Source organism: Drosophila tropicalis, unplaced genomic scaffold (assembly GCF_018151085.1).
Source record: "Drosophila tropicalis isolate 14030-0801.00 unplaced genomic scaffold, ASM1815108v1 contig_593, whole genome shotgun sequence".
Lineage (NCBI taxonomy): Eukaryota > Metazoa > Arthropoda > Insecta > Diptera > Drosophilidae > Drosophila > Drosophila tropicalis.
The window spans coordinates 13220684-13237425 of record NW_027173070.1 but is presented as its reverse complement, the minus strand read 5'-3'; the positions used below and the strand labels follow the sequence as shown (position 1 = coordinate 13237425).

Sequence of the window (16742 nt, the reverse complement as noted above, 5' to 3'; positions counted from 1 at the left end):
ATGTAAAACTCATTATTACTTTGGCCATTTATAACTCTATTTGATGATGTTTGAGTTTGTTTCTAAAACCCCTATTTCAACTTTCAACTGAAAGGTTAAACTAATCGTACTTTATATATTCATAGTAAATGCTCTCTACCTAATTGAATGTGTTAAACTATTTCATAAATACTATCTTACTAAACGATATGGACATAATAATGGCTTGTGAAACTAATTATTGGTAAAACTATCTTAAAAAGTAAAGAAGTTTGTTTCTTTCATGAATGTGATTAGCTCAATGATATAGTCATTTGACAGTTCCTAGTATTTAGTATTCCGAATTTCAAAACCCCCTTTTAGGACCGCTTGTCATAAAATAAAGGAAAAAATACCTTTGGCCTTTTGAACAGGTCCTGAAAGTTAGTCAAATATTTTGAAATTATTGTTTTTTTCTTTTCGGTTTGGACTGTAAGTTTTATGTGCCTTTGATACAATGTTGAGTGACAAAACCTTCCTTTTAACAAAAATGAAAGCCGTTACACAATTTATGATAAATGACTACCATCTTTTACTTTAGTTTGACAGAACTACTTTCAATCGCTTACATGTTAACTATGATTAATGTTCTATTGTTACTTTGAACTTTTGGCTAATTGATTAATTTTTCTGCAAGTGTATTACAATCGAAGTCTTCTTTGTTGACGGTGTTATGTCAAAGTTGATGAACACAGCAGCAACGGGAACAGCATCGTCATCATTACCAACATCATCATCGTCATGAGCGTCACAGTTTGACCCTCATTTGAGTTAAGCTGATGTTAGTTTTCATCCTGCTTCTTTTCCAGCTCCTTCCCTCCGGCGTGTCAGCGTGACAGTGGCAGTGGCTGCTGAATACATAGTCAACTAGTCAACAAGGACAGGGCATTATCATCATCAACAACATGTTGCTGCTACTGCTGCTGTTGCTGCAACAACAAAACATAGAGTAGAAACAACAAGTTTGTAGTTACTAGAATGGGAGCCTCAACAGTGGCCAAGGCAGAGGCAGAGGCGACAATGACTTTACTTCACTTCACCTACTGATAGCATCAGCAAAGCTTTTGTATGCTCCACTGGTCTGCAAAAGCTATGTAGCTAGCTGGCAGGCTTCCCTTCTCTTGACAATGTTGTGTTGTTACCCCAGTGTGTCCCGTGACTGTTTCTACCATTTGAAGTTTTTATGACCCATAGTGAAACTAATAACAGTAATGCTCAACGTTTATTGAATAGAAGTAACCCAAAGAACTGCAGCACCTGGTAAAATGTTGTTGATAATATCAGCTGGAAGTTTTCCTAGTGTTCAGTTTAATGAAGCAAGGCGCCAGTGGTTGGTACTCACTTTGGTATTGTCACAATTTTCGCATCCCCTCGTCTCCACACACCAGGCCGCCTTTTGTATTGTGAATTAGCAACCAAATACGATCAGATATGCCACTTAGTAAGGTTAGGCTTTTGTTTTTGGATAACACTTACAACAAAGTCAAATATTTTCATAGGACACTTTGGCCAAGTTTTGTTTATTGTTACGAAATTGGTTGAAAATGTATAAGCTCTAATCCAAATAAAGATATCAGGTTAAACAAAAGAGGAGAGAAAGGAGCTTGAAATTTAAAGCATATTTTAAATAGGTTAAACACAAGTGAACAATATCTTATTTAAAATTAAAAGAAGAAGAATTACACATCTTTAATTGATTCAGGTGAATGTTTAAAATAAAATATATACATAAATAGCACCTGATAATGGCAGTTAAAATTTCCGGTATTCAAAATTAATTTCGTAAAATGTTAGAGTATGAAAACAACAAAACAAAAAAAAAAGCGAAAGTCGTTCTGCCCGACATATAAATCAAAATATGTACAAACATGGAGGGCATTCAGCATCTACATCTATTATATTGACCATTAAAACAAATTTGTCGACATTTGCCATTAAGAGTCGAATAACAACAGCAACAACAACAAATACATTGAGTATAGAAAGAGCAACAGGAATGAGTGCCCAAGTGCCCATAAATCAGCGTAAATAGACAGGAAGCGCCTTAAAATCTGCTACACAAATGTGGCCCGTGCCCCTTTTGGCCTTCCTTCATCTTTTGGCCCTGGTCCGGGGTTCTGGCCTTGCCACACATTTATTTCAAAATTACCATAAATGTTGCTTGGCCCCTTAAAAGCTATTGGCTTGCCCCAAGTTCTCCATCCTCCCACCTTTTTCTCTCCCTTTCTCTCTCTTTCTCTCTCTCTGTCTCTGTTTCTTGTCCATTTGTAATTTCCAGACAATTTATCAAAAAGAAACCAAACGACGAACTGGTCTGAGTCTCTTGGCATAGCATTCGGAGCTGAAGTTGTAGTCAGTTGAAATGGTGCAGAAAATGCGCTTCAAGTGGCCGTCGTCGCCGTTGCCGTTGCCGCCGCTGCCTCCATTCGAGCAGAGCAAAAGTAAAAAGTCATCCGACAGCTGGAAATCAGAAACCTTGGCGGCCACTTCATAAATTTCTTTCTCTAAAAAGTTACGCAAAAAACGATGAAAAAATAGCGACAGATAGAAAGAGAGAGAGAAAACCCAAAGTAAATTAGTTATATCGATGTCTAGAAAGTTTTCAAGAATGCGAAAATTCAATTGAATTCTCGGAATGAACATTTTTTCCTATGAATTTTTTTCTTTCTTGTTTTTTTGGGTGTTGGCAAGTTTAAAGTTAACTTTGTCAACTGCAACTGCAAGTTGTGCGATAAGAAGGCGTCGCATCCACTTGAACCATCGTGTGTGTGTGTGTGTGTGTGTGTGTGTGTCTCTGCATTTGTTCGAATGCCAATGAAATGCAGTAAATAATTAATGCCCAGTTGCAGTTGCAGCAGCAACAGCAGCAGCATCCATGGTATGGAGGATGCCAAACGCCAACACGGACGCCATGTTGACACTTAGTGTGACACTTGGCCGCGGCCCGAAGGCATTGATCAACTTAACGAGCCGAATACAGAATACAGAACACTGTATCTGTGTGTGCCAGTGTCACCACACTCTGATGACATGGGCATCTCTACACTTAAAGAAACAATATAAAATAGAAATCAATGAAATGTAACGAAAGACATTTCGGTACTTCCGGTTACCATAATAGCTGACAATTTATCAAGGCATTTGGTTTTAGGGGGGGCTTGAAAATATTAGAATACAATCAATAAGTGACGACAGTTGAGAAACATTTTCATTGAAAAACTCAAAAGAAATAGTAAAGACAAAATTAATTAGATAGAAAAGAGGTTTAAGGATCAACAACTAGTGATAGATCTGTTTCCGACCCAAACCAGTTTACCTCTTAGCTGAAAATACCCTGAATGTCTCCAACCCTTAAGGTACAATAACTTTATAGTTTACTAGTTTATTTTTTCGTAAGATTGGAAAGTTGTTTAAATTGCTGTCAGTGCATTCCTCTAGCTAATTGAGTATTCGTCACTTAAGTGTCTACAGCCACTGGCGAGTAACCAGGACAGGCCTCTGATTCTGCTTCTGTTTCAGTTGCTTCTGTTACAGTTGCTGCTCTTCAACCTCTCTCGTTCCTCTCTCTCTCTCTCTCTCTATCTCTCTGGCTTTCTGAATGCCAGCACATTTCATTTGCATGTTGTGTACAGGCCAGTTGGCCTGGCATAAATCAATAAGTTGCATTGGCATGCCAAGCAGATTCTGTTTTAAATTAATTAAAATACAAAAAACGAGAGAATAAAAAAGAAAAAACCATCCAGTGATAAAGACTACTTCACATAAAGCCATAAAGCCAAGAGAATCTTAAATACTTCATACGCAAGCTTGAGCAATCAATCAAAAATTGCAGAAAGCAAAACCTTAGCGCACGCGTTTGCCACAATGGGAAGGGAAGGAGCGAACGTGAAGTGAAGTGGATCGTAGTGAGAGTCCTCTGACTACATGATAAATTGTCAACACGCTGACGTTTGTCTGCAGCGATTTAAAAACTACTTAAAATGTAAATGTTGTTGTTACGGATCCCCCTTTTCTCTAGCTATTCCCCTCTCTGTTGTTGGTGCGGGGTGCTCCTTTGCTTTTGGCCTGTGGGCGTTTGTTGTACACGTTGTTGTTGTTGTTGGCTTGTTTTATGCACACGTTGCCATCGTCGTCGTTGTCGTTGTCGTTGTCGACGACTGTGAAAATCATGTTGTTGACTTTGAGCAAAACGAAAAAAAAAGAGAAAAAAAGACGAGAAATTGTAAAAAGAGATGTGTAAAAATGCGCTATTGTAAATAACAGCACATAAACGCGCGACTCCAACTTTAGTCCTGACTGAATGACTACCAACTGACTGGCTGGTTGACTGACTGACTGTGAGCTGAGTGATGACAGGCAACAATGTCAACATCAGGAACTGATGACTGCAATGTGTGAAGTTCTTTGCTGCTGCTGCCACGCCCCGTTTTTGTAATGCATTACATTCGTTTGAAGTGTTGATTTGGCACTTGGTATATCCCCTTTTGATGCCACTTCAGAGCCAAAGAAGTAGGCTATACATACATACATTCACGACAACGATCGCATAGTAAATTCTCATATCAAAATACTTGACAAATGATTAATTGAAATCGACTCTGTAAGTAAGCAGAAGGAAGTTGCTGTCAATCAGTCAAACCCACATCCTCACTTTCTCTCGCTCACTTTCCTTGCCCTCCTCCAATCAATGCGTCATTTGTTGATGAGCTAAACTTTGGGGGGCGCACAAAGCGCTCTACCAATTAACCCAAGACTAGTTAAACAAAGAAAGTTTCTCTTGACATTCGATAAATATCAGCATCAAAATGAGTTACCCCCTCCGACCAGTGTGTCTGTGTGTTGACAACCTCCCTTTTGTGGGGGGCGTGTGTTACATTTTTATTTATTTCACCATTTTTTATACAGAAGCCAACGTAGAAACAAATAAATAAAATACCATTTCCACATTCAGTTTGCATCCCCATTCGAGGGGTGAATTGAATGGTAGTATGAGGTCAAAATGCGGCTGATTCTACAAGTCTATTAAGTTGAAGTCGCTTATCTAATGCTGACAGCAAGTTTTTCACTTTTGCCAAAAGTTTTTTGCAAGTTCCGGCAGGCAGGCTGGCAGGCGGTCCAGCAGCTGGCAGGCGTGTATGTCAATCATTTGTTTGGCCATTTTTCTTCGATAGCCGCAAAAAGTTGAAAACGATATACATCACATATATCCGCCTAAAAGTTCTGAACCCCGCCCACGACCCCAGATGGTCTCTCTACCCTTCCCATTTACAGACTGCATAACATATGAAGAAACATTTCCCTATGAAAAATATGCTCAAGTCCTAAAGTTAAAGTGCATATTATATCGGAAAGAAAGTGAAAGCCACAATATTTGACCAACATTTATGGTAGATAAATAAATTACTGACGCAAAGAGAGAGAGAGAGAGAGACAGTGATGCCAAAAGTTTTTTGACCAAGCATTTGGTCTAGTTATTTCCGTGTCAATAAATATACAAATATTGGTTAGCATAAATTGCCATTTGTAAAATATGTCTCTAGTTAAAGGCAGCTCATGATTCGTTAAATTGTTATTTTGACTAAAAAATTTGAAGTCCTTTTAGGTAACACCTTTCAGTTTATAGAAAATTTCACGATTGTGCCACTGCAAAATCTTTTGAAACAAAAACTCAATTGTTTTAACATTTGAAGTAGCCTTTTGAGATTTAGTATGATTTGAAAATTTTAAAAATTCCAAATTTTGGTGTGTGCTAAAACAAAAAGAAAACCAAAATGGCTGCCCAACAATGTCCTTGCGGGTGCGCACCTCGACCTTTGGGCTACGGGAACATGTGAGTTTTAAGTGCCACGGGGATTACAGTCCCCTCTTATGCTTAACTCTACAATTTTTCTTAGGGAGATCTACACCAGAGGCATCTTGTTGGACAAAGTGCAGAGATCGGAAGTATATCCCGATTGTAAGACATTTGTAGATATGAAAATGCGTCATCCTGCCGACACAATTTTGGCAAATTTTCGTCGTTTGTGTAATTGTAAGCGAGTCAATGGCTATGCGCCAGATTTAAAAGATTTTGTGGAACACCATTTCGATGGAAGTGGTTCCGAACTAATGAGTTGGACGCCTAGCGATTGGCAAGCTGAACCTCCATATGTGACCAAAATTTGTGATAATGAACTAAAGAAATTTGCCTATAAATTGAATGATCAATGGAAGCAATTGGGACGTCAAATATCCAATGATGTACAACAAAATCCCGATATGTATTCTTTGATATATGTGCCCAATCCTTTTATAATACCCGGAGGGAGATTCAGAGAATACTATTACTGGGATTCATATTGGATAATAATTGGACTTTTAGCTAGTGGGATGTATCAGACAGCTAGAGGAATGATTGATAATTTTTTGTCAATAGTTCGGCAGTATGGTTTTATACCAAACGGTGGAAGGATCTATTATTATGGACGATGTCAACCGCCATTGTTAGTACAAATGATTAAGGCCTATGTAGATAAAACAGATGATGAGAAATATGCCATACAATCTTTGCCTTTGCTTGAATCGGAAATCGATACATTTCTCGAATATCATAAGGTGGAAGTTGAGGGTGGTTATACTATGTATCAATATCGGGATACTTCGGCGGGCCCACGCCCAGAAGCATATCGTGAAGATCTAGCAAGTGCTCAGGATTTCGCGAGTGATACTGATAAGGAACATCACTTTACTGAATTGAAGGCTGCCTGTGAATCGGGAATGAATTTCAGCTCACGTTGGTTTGTAAATTCATCCGATTCTGGGGTGGGCTCTCTTGGGAATATGAAAACTAGTTCCATAGTTCCAGTCGATTTGAATGCCATTCTTTTCCGGAATTGTAAGACTTTGTCGTACTTTCACAAGAAAGCGGGAAACACCGATAAGGAAAAGCATTATCAGCAAATAGCCTGTCGCTTGGTCAGAGCCATCAGAGATGTTTTGTGGAACGAAGAGGCTGGAATGTGGTTTGATTACGATATAACGCATAATATACCGAGACCATATTATAGTATAACCAACTTTTACCCCCTATGGATGAGAGCTTTTCCCATTACGGATAGGAAAAAAATATCGAAATCTGTAATGGATTATATCGAATCCAATATGTTGGATAATTATCCCGGTGGAGTACCCATTACTTTGGTCAACACAAATCAGCAATGGGATTATCCTAATGTCTGGCCTTGTATGATGTATGTTTTGATTGAAGGATTGGAAAATTTGGGCACAACCGAAGCAAAGGACATGTCAAGACGTTGGGCTCATCGTTGGATAAAGATCAATTATGAGGGCTATCGTAAATCAGGATTAATGTATGAGAAGGTAGGTCTAGGTTTAGGCAAGAAATTTATTAAAAAAGGCGAATTTTTAAGTTGTCAGTTCTACTTGTAGTACAATTGTGAAAATTCTGGAGCACCTGGTGTTGGCGGTGAGTATGAGACTCAAAATGGTTTTGGTTGGTCCAATGGTGTGGCGATATATTACCTAGCCAAATATGGCATGGATATATGTGCACCTGATCAAGCTGATGGCTTCGAAAAGTCAGAGGATCAAAAGTCTATGGCTGATTGCATTATAACTAGTGCTGATAATATGGATAATGATCCAAGTACTACAAATGAGTCGGATGACGATAATCTTGGTTTTAAGGATGTCGAAAATGATGATATGGCTCAAAGTAATCATGTAGGGGCCACGGCTACTTGTGGTGGCAAATGTGCCATATGCGGTTATGAACACTCTCCTGTGAATAATGAAGAACCCACGGAAAACACTGCGAATACTACGGAAAGCAATGTAAATTGTAATCCCCATCCGCAGAGTAGTAAAGAAGCAATTGAGAATTTGGATCCGGAGAGTAATCAAGAAAATATGGATCCAAATTCATGTGACGCCAATGATGCCAGCTGTCAAGGAAAATGCAATGTTTGCGGACTTTCGAAGTAATAAGAAATATCAATAAATTGACATGCTATTGGATAATTGTTCCCTTCGATCAGTGTAGCCTTTGGCTAACTGGCCTTATTTTGGGACCTGTCAGCTTTAATCAGTTCATGTAAACGTTTAGACAAAAACACTCAAAATTTTTTGTTTGGGGAACAATATTAAAATGGCTGCCGCCAGAAGCTGTGAGAATGGTCCCCAGTCATCATCAGTGGGGGGCGAAAACAGGTTTGCAAGAGTTTTTCAAGTTGTTCAATCATCATTTATATAATTTTCTAGGAATGTCTATACCCAAGGCCTTTTATTAGAGACAGTACAAAGATCGAATATGTTCCCCGATTGCAAAACATTTGTGGACATGCCAATGCGTTATCCACCTGAACGTATTCTTGGAGATTTTGAACTGTTCAGCAATTGCCGTCGTAACGATGGCTCATTATATTTTCTGCAAATGTTTGTGGAGAAACATTTTGAACCCAAAGGATCTGAGCTAGAGAAATGCACGCCAAGCGATTGGAAATCGGAACCACTATATACTGATAAAATTTGCGACATTGATATAAAACAATTTGGTTATAAATTAAATGAACTATGGAAAGAGTTATGTTATCGATTCAAAGATGATGTCCAATGTAATCCTGATATGTATTCCTCGATCTATGTGCCCAATGCGTTTATAGTTCCTGGAGGAAGATACACAGAGTATTACTACTGGGATTCATATTGGATATTAATTGGACTCCTTGCTAGTGGAATGCATCAGACGGCCAAGGGAATGATTGATAATTTTCTTTATCTAATTAATAAATATGGCTTCATACCCAGTGGAGGAAGGATCTATTATTATGGACGTTCTCATCCACCTCTGTTGATGCACATGATGAAGGCCTATGTCGATGTTACAAAAGATGAGCAATATGCCATAAAATCTTTGCCTCTGCTTGAAATTGAATTCAATAACTTCCGGAAGAATCATAAGGTAGAAGTTCAGGGATTTACCATGTATCGTTATCAGGATTTCTCAGTGGGTCCTCGTCCAGAATCGTTTCGCGAAGATCTTGCTAGTTGTAGCAGCTTTTGCAATGAGACGTTAAAGGAGGAATATTTATCTGAAATAAAGTCAGCATGTGAATCGGGAATGGATTTCAGTTCCAGATGGTTCATTAATGAAGAAGGAACTAATCAGGGCACTTTAACAGATACTAAAACTCGTTGCATAGTTCCGGTCGATTTGAATGCCATTCTGTTTCGCGGTGGAAAAATGTTATCTGCATTTTATAGCAAAGCAGGAAATACCGCAAAGGCTGAAGAGTATCAGGATATAGCTTGTGATTTAGCCAAGGCCATTCGAGATGTTTTATGGAATGAGGAATGTGGCATTTGGTTGGACTATGATCTGGCGAACCAAAAGCCGAGACCATACTTTAGCGTCTCTAACTTTTTTTCCCCTTTGGACCAGAGCCTTTCCCATAGTAGACAGAGAGAAGATAGCCAACTCTGTAATGTCTTACATTGAAAACAATCAGTTGGATAGTTATCTTGGTGGAGTGCCAAATACTTTGGTCAATACGGGTCTTGCCTTTGATTATCCTAATGTTTCGCCTTGCATGATGTTTGTCTTGATTGAGGGACTTGAAAATTTGTGCACTCCCGAAGCTAAGGCCTTGTCTAAGCGTTGGGGCCATCGTTGGATCAAGTCAAACTATGAAGCTTATAGAAAAGATGGTTATATGTTTGACATGGTAAGTCCGTGGCAGTTTCAAAAGATCGCATATATTGGGAATTCTTTTCATTTTAGTATAATTGCGAAAACTTCGGAGTAAGGGCGGCATGCCCTAAGGCTGAGACTCAAACTGGCTTCGGTTGGACTAATGGAGTTGCCATATATTTCCTCTCGAAATATGGCAATGATTTGTGTTTAGCAGACAGCAGCGATGGTTCTAAACCAAAAACCAGTGTACCAGCAAAGAAAAGAGATCTAATTATTACCAGCGAAGATCACATGCAGCTACTGGCTAAAGATTCTTGTGAATGTGAAGATAAGGAAAAAGCTGCGCATTCGAACTATCACACTCCAGCATCAACAGAAGGGAATAGTTCGGCTTTTTATACTCCAAAATCTGATGACGGACTGCAATGTCAGACTGAGAAATCACAAAAACTCAGTGTTGTTCGTTTCCCGCCTAGTGGCATTGAAGAACAACAACGTATAAATAACGATAATGCTATTAGTAACATTCCATGCCCAGTAGCAATGTCAAACGAATCCCCTCAAATTTGTCAATTCTGTGGCAGAATAGTGCGCCCTGAGAATATTGATCAGCAGCAATCGGGTTGTGATCCAGAAGACGAATCACCAATGCAGCAACAACAGTCGATTTGTCCCTGTCAAAGTGAAGCAGCTGCTTCTGGACATCTGCAACAGGATAAGTCCACTTCTCCATATCACGATGAGCAGCCACAACGACCGCAGCAGCACTCATTGCGACAAGACAAATCCACCTGCGTTAGTTCACACCAAGATCAAGAAAGGATCCAGCAAATGGCGTCCAAGTGCTCGAATCGAGTCACCGGACCATGCGTGCCGTGTAATGGCTCTGCAACAGATAGCACCCAACCCGAGCAAAAATTTGTTAGCAAACAATTCCCTCTGGCTGATCCAAAAAGTATGGGATTTGGTCTGTGCTCGGAGGAGGAACCGTTAGCAAGCCAGTCTAAGCACCAAGAAAAGGAATGCCCATGAGACGACAGATCTAAGCATATTCAAATTCACATTTAAATAAAGTAAAAATGACGGCAGCCAAAAAAACACTCAAATATGCTTAATTTCTTCCTTGATATTCACATTTATCGTTCTGCTTCCTTCGTCAATATCTTTATAGATACAAAGACACATTGTGTTAAAAAGCGAATGTTCTACCCATGGCCTCTTTTCGACTCGGCATTGCGTCAGTGAAAGTGAAATCGTGATGCCACATTAGCTTTTTTTTTAGAGACTAGCTTTTAAAAGTCACATTTGTATATTTACCAAAATCTAAATTAAAGGAAATAAGTCAAAATCAACTAAACTTTTTGCTCACTATAATATCTAATTACATTATGTAAATAAATCTTTGGTGACCCCGACGAATGTGTCAAATGTGTCATGTCGAGCTAAATATTTTCTCGCTAGATTAATGTTTGTCATCACTGATGAATGCTCTCATGCTCTAATAATACATATTTTGCGAACAAATCGTTTATGCCCAGATATATATGTACATACATATATACATTTATAAACGTTCATATAAGCTCTTTCACTTCCCATTCGCAATCACCCACCCTGCTGAAATGATGTGTTCTGATGCGATTGTAGCTCTCTGATATTATTGAAATGCCATTTTGATTGGCTTTGATGTGTCTCTGCCTCATTCAAACGAACGAACGAATGTGTGTGTGTGTATGTGTGTGTGGGGAGGTCGTGTGTGGGTGTATTGTGTATCTGATTGTGAGTGGTAAAAGTAACAATTTCATATAGCTAAATGTTTTATGCGGCCAAACATTGATACGTTTTGATATGATTAAGCGATAAGCAGTCAGCCATAAAGTATTTATTTACGCTCAAAAATTTACTGCGAAAATCTTTGAAAGCCCCTAGAATTTATAAAGTTCTTAGCCAATTATACACTTTACCATTTAGCCATTTGTCAGCTCAACAACTGTCAGGAGCCAAAAACCAGAGTAAGAGATGGGAAGGGAAAGGACCCGTACAAACAGAGAGTGAGAGATAGGAATAAATGGCAAAAGACTAGAATGAACCGTAACCACAACTGGAATCATATCACGGACGCGAGCACTTGATGATGATGAACAATGTGTGTGTACGTTGCAGTAAACACATTTCAAGTTCTTCAGATACACTGAGAGAAGTCACAGTTGACATAAGAAGTTAGTTAGAGTGTAATGTGTATACGTTTTATTCTGTTTCTGGCTTGTATCTTGGTTATTTGAAGACATTTTTTCACAGTGTATGCGTTTTGTTGCTGCTGCTGCTCCTGCTACGTAAACGACAGCCACACGCACAATGGCCACCACCATTGTTTTTGAGCTCCTTTGACGAAATGCAGAAACGCTGTAGCTCATCAGTCTTCACGGTGCTGTCCTGTCCTTCTCCTTCGACTATCTCCTTAGTGGCTTGCATTGTGCTGTCTTTGTTCTACAGCTCATTCGTCAGACGGATATCCCCTCTTGATTATAATAGAAGTTTTTGACGCAATGCTGACGCTGCTTTCATTTCTTGCCCTTGTCTCGCTCTCTCAGACTTTCTGTCCCTACTCAATGTGGCAAAGCAAACTTTTAGAGAGAGTTGCGTTTCCAATTAGTTGTGTAGTCGAGTCTAGGGGAAAATCATTTGCATGTTATTGACTAAATTAAGTGAGAGCTCAAAAAGTTGCAAAGCAGCAAGCAAAAAACAAAAAAAAAAAAAAAAAAAAGACAAAGATTGCGAAAATAGAAAAACGAATAAAGACTGAAATGAAATGAGTCTCTGAGTCTGTGGTAAAATGCAAATTGAAATTCGCCAGTTTAAATCTGCCAAAAAAACCCAAAATGATTTGAAAAATGTTTCAATTAAAGAAAAAATATTAATAGGAATCGAGACACAATATCCAACAACCATAATCAACAAAATATATACATATAGTGAAATAGTAGCAACAACACACGAGAACAACAAACAAATCTGTCATATGTCAAACTTTTGCCATATTTAATTTCCTTTTTGCGAAATTAGTTTTTCTCCCCCTCATATTTATGTGCACTACGAGAATTTCGTGTTTGCTTTGTTTCTTTAGTCTTTGCTTTTTTTCATTGCTGTCATTTCATTTCATTTTTTAATACCCTCACTAAGAGTACAGTGATTCACGGAATTCATCATCATAAACTCCTAGAAATTGCATAAATGATTAGACAAACTCTTGTTACTAACTTACATATTAGTCAGGCTCTCGTTAGTAACCTATAAAGTTATGAAAATCTAATTAAAATTTGCAAAGTTTATGTATTTAAACAAACTTTGCTGATGAATAAGTTTTCTTCACTATGCATTAGTTTATTCATACCTTAATCAATGTTACACTTTTAGATCAACTAGCACTGGAAAGGGTATAGAAACTTTGGTCTATAAAAAAGTTATACTGACCCTCGAGTTTTTTGCTCTGTCTTTTTGGCTCACCAGCTGCAATAATTCATGTTCAAAAACTACAAATTGAGTCATAAACAACTTTTGATTTCGCATATGGTTTGAGTTGCCGAACAAACTTCAACTAGCATTGAGTTTGGAAAGGGCAACGAAGGGAGGTGGTGATGTAGGGTTGCCATGTTTGCCGGAAGTGTTGCTCCTTTCTTTCTTTCTCTCTTGTTTCTTTTTTTTTTTTTTTGTGTGTTTTGTGGGCAGCAGATCTAGTTGACCTTTTTTAAAATGCAAAGGACGAAAGTGTGAGAAACGGCACTGCAGTAGTTGTAGTGGTAGTAGTTTTTTTTCCCCTTCGGTCTGACTCATTAAAAACAAAAGCATAAATATGAAGAGAGACTAAGAGAAAAGAGACCGCTTAATTCATAATTTAACAGGCCGCACTTTTAGTTGGTGGTTTTGCGGCCTGACAAATAAAGAAACGCAACTGACTAAAAAAGAACCCAAATAAAAGTTGAAAACCATTTAAAAAGGTATGCAAACAATGCCCGAAAAATTCCCTGTCTGGTTTTGGTTTGGTTTGGTTTGGTTTGGTATTTGGTTCGGTCTGCTCTCTCTGGCTTACTTATGTATTTTATGCTTTATGATTTATTTTGTCGGCCGGCAGAGGCAGCAGCAGCAGCAGCAGCCAGTACACAGCTCAGTGGAAAAAGCTTGCCGCTTAATTTCATTAAAAATTTATGAAATAAAGGCAGAAGCAAGGTTTTTATACGTATATATATATATATATGTAGGTACTTTTTCAATGGGTATGAGGGGGTATTAAAATTTGATAGTCTGCGTGTGTGTCTGACTGTCTCATTTCCCTATCCCCTCTTTCCTGCCTTTCCCTTTAGCTGTCTTTTTTTACTCCCTCTCTATCTTTATTGTTAATATTCTGACTGCGGTTTTTACGCCAAAAAGTCACCAATGCGTTCGGTTTCTTTTTTTTTTTTTTTTTTGTTTAATTTTTTTTTTTGTGTCGAGCTTCTGCACTTTATTTGATGGACTTGTTTATGAGCAATTTCACCATTTATTTCTTTTTTTCCAGCATTCATTTTATACACTTTCAAAAAAAAAAAAAAAAACAACAAAAAAAGAGTATCATATAGTTGATCAAATTATTCGTAAGCTAAAAAGGTAAATCTGTGCTTATCTGTTTAAGCCTTTAAAATCTCATTTCTATTATTATTTTGGCTACAAATGTTTTTATGTTTGAAAAAACTTATGCTCTTTATATTTGTGAAGACTTTTTCAGATCTAATTGAACTTAGCTTAGCGTAACTTTTTAACTTAAAGTTAATTTTTAAATTATAAACTTATTATTAATTTTAAAGATGTGAAAAAAAACCAAATTTTGAACTAGAGAATTATGAAAGAGTGTTTTACACTTCGGTGAAATGGAATTAATGTTTGAGATGTTTGTTTTTATTTGTATTGTTTTTTGTTTTGTTCATTTTTATTTTTACTTTCTTGCAAAAGGCAATTTTTGTGTGATTTTTATTAATGTTTATTGCTGCTGCTTTTCGAGCATTTAATTTTGATGTGAAACGAAATGAAAATTGCCAAGAATTGAAGTTGAAAATGCAATTTACCAAATGCGTTTCGTTGCGGTATGATGGCCAACAGGTTTTTCTGGTTCTGTTTCTGCTAACGCACATCCTTCGCCATCTTTCGTCTTTCTTCGGTCTGAAATTGCATTTTTAATATCGCCAGGGTTGTCAGGGTAATGAATGCAAATGAACGCGAGTAACAATTATTTTTATATGAATTTGTGAAATGGTAAGAGAGAGAGACAGAGACACAACGAGCCAACGAACGAACGTACTCTGTAGTAGAAGGAGTTGGCGGCAAGACAGCCGGCATGTCACTGTAATTTTAAATGAAAAGTGCGTCGAGTTGTTTGTAACACACTTGAGAGACAGAAGAGAGGGTGCGAGTTGGGAGAGAGGAGCTGATGGTTGATATGATGGGTAGACAACTTTACAAGACACTTTTGGCATTTTGCAATATTCATAACTTTTGAATGAAGCAGTGGCATAAGTAGGTACTCAAAAGAAAAATGCACTTTCCTGACAGGTTTCTCACAATTTCAGGTTACTGCCAAAATGGAGACAAATATTTGAACATATTTGATTACAAATTAATCTAGATCTATAATACAATCTGTAAAGATCTAACCATGCTTGAGACACATTATTTTGCTATAACATGTCATTTCCGTCCTAATATTTCAACTTCCAGCAGTTTGCTTAAGGATCCCCAAAATGTATGCTACAATTATTGAAAAACTTTTATCGCTCGATTAAATGCTTAATTTTAATGTTAAGCAGCAAGGAAATTAATCAAATCAAATCAACATTTGTATTATTTTGAAATGCCAATTAAAAGAATTCGTTTCATTCTATATTCTTCTTCTCGAATATCTCCATTTCACAAGATTTGGGCGAAAAGTGGAAGTGAAAAGACTGTACCATGTAGATTGCAACATATCGCTCTTTTATGAAGAATCTTATCTCATCTCAAGCATTTTTTTCTTGTCATCGATGATGTCATTGTAATAGTATGTGAAGGCTACTTTGGTCTGGTATTTTTCCATATCTTGAAAATCAGTTTTACCCCATGTTTGAGTTATGACCAACTTTTTGTTTCTTCTGTTAAGGCTTATTAAAATTTATATATTTAAATAGCATTTACCGCATAAGGGGCCCTTCATGCCGCCAATAGACGGCGGCATAGATGAAAGTTTTGAAACTGTCCGCCCAAAGCGTGTGCGAGTGTGGTTTCTCTTTATTTTTTTGTTTTTCCTTCTTTTGGCACACACTTGCTCTGAGTTTTATGCCTGGAAAATTGTTTGAAAAAGGGGTTGTAGTTGTTGCAGAGACCCTCAGCGTAATATATCTATATGTACGTAGACAGGCAGACAGAAAAACAATTTCACGGTTATTCCTGGCAAATATGGAAAGTAAAATGTAATAGCCAAAGCTACATATACTCTCTAACCCCTTGTCCATGCCCTTGCCCTGCGCTCCCACTCTGTGCTTGACAACAAGGACACAACCCTCCTTTGGGCCTGCAGCATCGAGAGTCGAGTCATATCAAGCGGAAACGGAAGTCAGACACTTACATATGCGCACGTAACTTTACGCCCATCGTCGTTTTGGAATCGTTGAAGTTAGAGTCGTTGTCACTCATGTTCTTGCCGCTGTTGTTGTTGTTATTGCTGATTTGCTTTCTATTTTTCTTTCGGTTTTTGGGCGTTGGGGATTGGGGTGGCGGTGGTGGTAGACGGGGTTGACATTGAGTCAAGCCTAGGGGGGCATATATTTCAACAGTTGCCAGTTTGTCAGTTGCCAGTTATGTTGTTGCTGTCATAATATTGGCAAGCATATATCATTCTGACGGTCTATAAAAATTTCTACACAACTCCGAAAAGGGGTTGATATTCTGTTATATACACATACTGTTGCACTTGTCATATACATTAGATCAGTTCTTCTTTCTAAGGGGCTGGGAGAGAAGGGAAGCATTG

The 16742-nt window shown here is 38.0% G+C and overlaps 2 protein-coding genes across 2 annotated transcripts; both read left to right on the top strand.

Annotated features, from left to right (window-relative positions):
* Nucleotides 1–5631: 5631 nt before the first annotated feature.
* Nucleotides 5632–8177, top strand: LOC137577101 (trehalase-like). The gene is made up of 4 exons (XM_068290481.1): nt 5632–5848; nt 5913–7377; nt 7447–7997; nt 8055–8177. The coding sequence occupies exons 1-4, from the start codon at nt 5790–5792 to the stop codon at nt 8068–8070; spliced, it is 2091 nt and encodes a 696-aa protein (XP_068146582.1). The 5' UTR covers nt 5632–5789; the 3' UTR covers nt 8071–8177.
* LOC137577100 (trehalase-like) lies at nt 8087–10809 on the top strand. Its single transcript, XM_068290480.1, is given in 4 exon segments — nt 8087–8226; nt 8278–9436; nt 9438–9740; nt 9797–10809. Coding segments are annotated over 4 exon segments (2469 nt in total). The 5' UTR covers nt 8087–8164; the 3' UTR covers nt 10742–10809.
* Nucleotides 10810–16742: the final 5933 nt, after the last annotated feature.